General features: G+C 34.9%; 1 protein-coding gene across 2 annotated transcripts; it reads left to right on the top strand.

The window, feature by feature from the left end:
* Window positions 1-1075: 1075 nt before the first annotated feature.
* LOC111893860 (RPM1-interacting protein 4) lies at window positions 1076-2760 on the top strand. Of its 2 annotated transcripts, none has more exons than XM_023889947.3 (4): window positions 1076-1372; window positions 1722-2210; window positions 2289-2477; window positions 2566-2760. In XM_023889947.3, the coding sequence occupies exons 1-4, from the start codon at window positions 1367-1369 to the stop codon at window positions 2596-2598; spliced, it is 717 nt and encodes a 238-aa protein (XP_023745715.1). In that variant the 5' UTR covers window positions 1076-1366; the 3' UTR covers window positions 2599-2760. The 2 variants fall into 2 exon arrangements, with proteins under 2 accessions (XP_023745715.1, XP_023745714.1); XM_023889946.3 differs by having other exon boundaries at window positions 1077-1372; window positions 1719-2210.
* Window positions 2761-5738: the final 2978 nt, after the last annotated feature.

Below are 5738 nucleotides of genomic sequence, written 5' to 3'. Positions count from 1 at the left end.
ATGCACAGGTTCACACACTATTTAAAAAATCATTTGAGAAAAGTTACTATATACTGACACAATTTAATTAACCATTTATAATGTACCTTTTCTATTTATCCTCTAAGTATGACAATGTGAAAAGTTGTGATATGGTATACTGTTTTAATCGATTCACATTCATAATACGTAAAAAAAACACGTAAGAACCCACAGCAAAACACGGACTCAAATACTAGTTTTAGCTATAAATAAGCCTTTGTAAGACACTTTGCTTTTTATTTGATAGTTTTCTTTTTGTTATAGCTTGTAAGATTATAAATAGCCCTTAGTAGAACCTTTTTTATTTATGTTTTTGTTGATTATCGAATAAAGAAATTCATCTTATTTTGAGTTGCTTACTCGCCATTTTCAATTCTAGAACGTGTTTTTTAGTTTGATTCGAACTCAAATCAATAAGTCTTAATTCAAACATGTTTTTGTTTGATTATCGAATAAGAACTGTCTTTTTTTGATTCCTTCAAGTTATTGTTTCGGTTGCATTCTTAAAACCTAAAAATACCCCTCCTCCATATCCACATCATTAACCAAACATTTTTAGTCGGTTGCTCTAAGTCATAACTCGTCAGTAATAAAAGTTATAATGTATGTTTATTTATAGTTTCTAAAGTCATATGTAAACTTAAACACAATGTACCCGGTTATGTACTCGTTCCGCCGGTTCCTATATCAGTTCCAAACACTAAAGAATCGTTGTAACCGGTTTTGGTTCAAATATTCTAAAAATCGTTGGTTCCAAAAAAAATATATTTTTATAATAAAATGACCACTAATAAATATATAATATAATTCAAAAGCCATATTAAGAGAAGCAAATTATTTATATCACATAGTGAAAATATGCAAAAGGTTAGACGTACTTATGAAGTAATGTGGGCAAAATAAGAAATCATTGATTTTTAATTTTTTATATCTCCTTTGTAAGATTTGATTATATAGATATAGATTATTTAAAGCATTGCGAAAGGGTATTTAACTATTTATCCACAGAAACTGTCCATTATGGATTTATGGTAGTAACATCAGGAAGAAGGAATGGTGAAGCGAAAGGGATGGTAGTGGCCCTATGATTGTGACGGCAGTTTGACAGAATCGTCGGCGACCCCCTCAACTTCCAACGTCGTCTACAGTTTCGTCAACGATTGGTCGTCGTTGTCGTACCAAATTACACGAATTAGATGACCGGTGGCGCCGGTTAACCAGTCATCCTCTCTCCCTTCACCTCTGCGGTGGGAGTTCACGCATTTGTGAACAATACATGGAGTTCATTGAAGCATAATGCATAAACATACAGGCGCTCCCTAATACGTCAAATCAAACACCAATCATGGCTGTAAGTTCAAATTTCTCTTATCTTATCCAATTTCATCTCCAATCCGTGAATCATTTCTAATCATCTATGTTTTTCGTTCCGCGTTTTCGCTAATTTAGGGTTTAGTTTAGCGAATTCAGTAATCGATTTTTGAAATTTATGATGTTTGTAACTTACAACATGTTCGTAATAACATTTATCATGATTGACTACTTGAATCGTTGCCATTTTGGCATTACTTAGAGGATTTGGATACTTTCATACTCCATTCTCAATTTCACATCCTTTTTTTTCGAATTGTGGTTACTTAATTGTCTGTTTATTGTGGTTGATTAGTTCTGAATTTCACATCCTTTTTCGAATTCAGCAGGTACCAAAGTTTGGGAACTGGGAAAACGAAGAAGATGTTCCTTACACTGCTTACTTCGAGAAAGCAAAGAAAGCTCGTAAAACGAAAGCACAATTTCCTGATCCTTCTTCGAACAACGAACTTCCATTTCAGGCTCCAGAAGAAGCTGACATCAAACATGGCGATTCAACAAAGTCTGAACCAGAGAGACGAAATACATCAAGAACAGAAGAGGAGAGTCGTGTAAGCCAGGAAGAAGTTAACATGAAGATGTCGAGTGATTCTCTTCCAAACCCTAGACGGACTTCCAGACAGAGTGGCGGTGGTTCTGATCGGAGCTTTGATAACTCACCAATGCACTCACATACTCCGGCAAGATCTGGGAACAAAGGTAACACTGGTTCTTCTCCTATGTCGGAAAGAAAAGTTTCATCAGAAGCTATCCATGGTCCACCTTCTTCTACTCCTGGAAGATCCAAATTGAAGCAAGTTCCTCGTGGTGATGAAACTGTAAGTTAATTTAAACAATACATGCTCTGCTTTAATCCTGATGAAAATTTCACAAAACACCATTGATGACGTTGGCAGGATGACGATGGCCCTGCAATTCCAAAATTTGGTGGGTGGGATGAGAAAGATCCTGCATCAGCTGAAGCGTACACTCACATATTCAACAAAGCACGAGAAGATAGGCACAATGGAGGAGGGAAGTCGCCAATGGTGTCAACTGATAATGTTGATTTTTATGGTCAAAATCAGCGTAGCGAGAATTCAAAGGTATGTTATGTAGATTGTTTTTGTTAATTACTAAATCTTAATCTTTGTTCATGGCTTGTTGTTGATGGTTTGTTGATTTATGGTTTAGGGTTGTGGGTGTTTTCCATGGAGCAAAAAATGATTTCTGGAATTGTGAAATGTGGATGAACAAACAATGGGAAAAGAATGGTATGAGGGTTTTGAAATAAATGATACTACAATTGTTTTACTCTTAGAAGATTTGTATTGTATAGACTTATAAGTGACAATATTATCGTTAAATGAATTGGCAGTTTCCTTTTTATATGTGATAAATGGTGACTTTTAAGATTGAAAAATGTTTTGATTCAAGAAAAATTGTTTTTGGTTCTTTGTACAAGATTGTTAAGCCTTTGCATCAACATTAAAATGGAGATGCACTTGGAATCCATCCATAGCCTTCTTTTATTTTACATGAATGTTTTTCTATGGGACTATTTAAAAGGTACTTTTAGGTAAATGATTTATTAATTTATAGTTGTGATAGAATTGAGTTTTTTTAAAATGTATTTGAATTAGTTTTTGTGGTTGGGAAAAATCATTAAGTTATTTTTTTAAAGTGTTTGATTTAACTTATATATTATATTTTTACAATCTAGAAAATCGTAAGAAGTTTTGAAAAATTACAAATCCTGACCTACTAAAATCTTATTTTTGAAAGCCTAGTGAAAGGTCATTCTTTTTGCCAAACACTTTTTTATTTATTAACTTTTGAAAAAAATCATAAATGATCCATGTGGTTATCCAAAATCTGAAGTTTAGTCTTCTAGGTTTAAAAACCTCATAGATGGTCTCTGTGTTTTCAAAAATTTTGATGTTTGGTTATTTTTGATAATTCCGTTAAGTTTGAAGGGTATTTTCGTCATTTCACAACCATAGGGACCATTTATGATGTTTTCTCGTATTTTTTAAAAAAATAAAAATTAAACATAGTTAAATATATAAAAGGTCTCTCTCTCTCTCTCTCTCTCTCTCTCTCTCTCTCTCTCTCTCTCTCTCTCTCTCTCTCTCTCTCTCTCTCTCTCTCTCTCTCTCTCTCTCTCTCTCTCTCTCTCTCTCGTATAAACACAAGCACCAAAATCTGCAACACCATAAATCTCCCCACTTTTGATGTATGGTTCAAGAATGAATATATGCTCCTTATTTCCAGCATTTTTACTCTTACAAAAATGGATTGGTGTTGATTTACCCTAGAAAACAAAGACATTCGACCATTTATTACACAAGAAATACGATCTTTGTTTTAATTTTCAACATCTCTTTTTTCAGCTTATTGAAATCAATTACTTAGGGTTCTAGAAACATAATGAATATCCCAAAAACAAAACCTGATGATAATCCCAAAAACAAACCAAAAAAATCCCAAAAAATCAAATTAACGCCCTGTAAAGTAGGAAGAACAGCGATCATCATCGTCTGGTCCATCTGAATCGATGTCACCATGATGCCGATGTAGTTGCAGGTTTGAGGCAACAGTCTCCTATGGTGATGGCAGTTTGAGTTGCATGTTTCAGAACAAGAACAAAGGAAGGAGAGGTGGAGTATATGGTGTTTTTGCGCTTCAGAACATATTAGATGAATGATGGGTTTTTCGATCTGGTGTTGGTGACTGAGGCCTCTTTTGTCGCATCTTCTGATGAGATTTTAGTAGGAGTCGAAAATGAAGATAATATGGAAACCTCCTCTAATCACGTGAGTATGGATGTTCAAGATCCCATAAATCCTTTTAAAGGTTCTCCTGTTGACCTCCTCCCATATTCAGAACATGTAATGTAGTTTTTAAAAAAAGATGGAATGATGGAAGAGTTTACTGAAGATGATAATGAGACCCAGGTGGATGTCGATGTATCTGTGTTCATCTCCTTTGACCTTGCTTTTCACGAATATGGGTTTTGTCGTGAAGAAAACAGATGGGAGTTTTACAAGAAAAAGAATTTAGCATCGAATGTTGGCGGCGATGCCCAGCCGTCCGCTTTTCCGGTGTCGGGATCCTCCCCCCCGGTTGCGTCATCTATTGATATCGGCGATGGGCATCTTTTTCCGGTTGATTGTCGGTCAACCCCTCCTGTGACGATCCAATCTAATTTTGGAAAAGATTCCACTGCTTCGGTTGGAAAGGCTCCTGCGTCGATAGCTTCCTGTATGGGAATGGGAGATTTCACTAATTCAGAAAGCCAAACTTATCCTTCAAGATCTCCCTAGTTCTTGAGGTCAACGAGAGAGAGAGAGAGAGAGAGAGAGAGAGAGAGAGAGAGAGAGAGACCTTTTATATATTTAATTATGTTTAATTTTTCTTCTTTTTTTTTAAATACGAGAAAACATCATAAATGGTCCCTGTGGTTATGAAATGACGAAAATACCCTTCAGTTAACGGACAAAGTTGATGGAGTTAGCAAAAAGGACCAAACATCAAAAGTTTTGAAAACACAGGGACCATCTATGAGGTTTTTAAACCACGAAGACTAAACTTCAGATTTTGGATAACCACAGGGACCATTTATGATGTCTTTTCTTAACTTTTTAAAAAACTAATAAAATCAATAACTTGTTTTCACTTTAGTTTTCATATGTCTAAGATTAATGTAACACCGTAAATTTCAAAACAATTTTTCGCATTTTATAAAAACATAATTCATTTATTATTCATAAAAACATCATTGTTTGAAACTCAAATTCATAGTATATAACAATCCCAAGATCTCATAACATAAAAATCCCTCGTGTGTACTGATCAGGCCGGCGCCTTCCCTCGATCCTCACTAGTACCTGAAACAAATAACACCAAACACTGTAAGCACAAAGCTTAGTGAGTTCCCCAAAAAACCATATATATATATATATATATATATATATATATATATATATATATATATATATATATATATAACACATATTAGCCACTCGAGGCTATAACTCTTTGGGTCCGTGCACCCAACTCTATGAACCCTCAGGCTCTATCTCTGTGAACCTTCTGGTTCTAACTCTGTAGCATGCACAACATAAATCACATAGAATAATGCAATGCAACACATAACACATATATAGCATACAACACTGTATCACATAACTCTAATTACCTACTCCAGGTAAAGTATAGTGAGAAGACTCACCTCGCGTATCTCGGTAACTCGTAAGTCCCTAAAATCACTAGTGCTCGATCTCCCAAGCTATAGTCCTCCTATAACACAAATACACCTCTAATTAACACTTTCCCAACTAGGGTTGACTAACCCTATCAAGTCA

This window comes from Lactuca sativa, chromosome 2, assembly GCF_002870075.4.
Source record: "Lactuca sativa cultivar Salinas chromosome 2, Lsat_Salinas_v11, whole genome shotgun sequence".
Taxonomy (NCBI): domain Eukaryota; kingdom Viridiplantae; phylum Streptophyta; class Magnoliopsida; order Asterales; family Asteraceae; genus Lactuca; species Lactuca sativa.
Note: the sequence above shows the minus strand (reverse complement) of the source record. Positions and strands in the feature narration are given on the sequence as shown.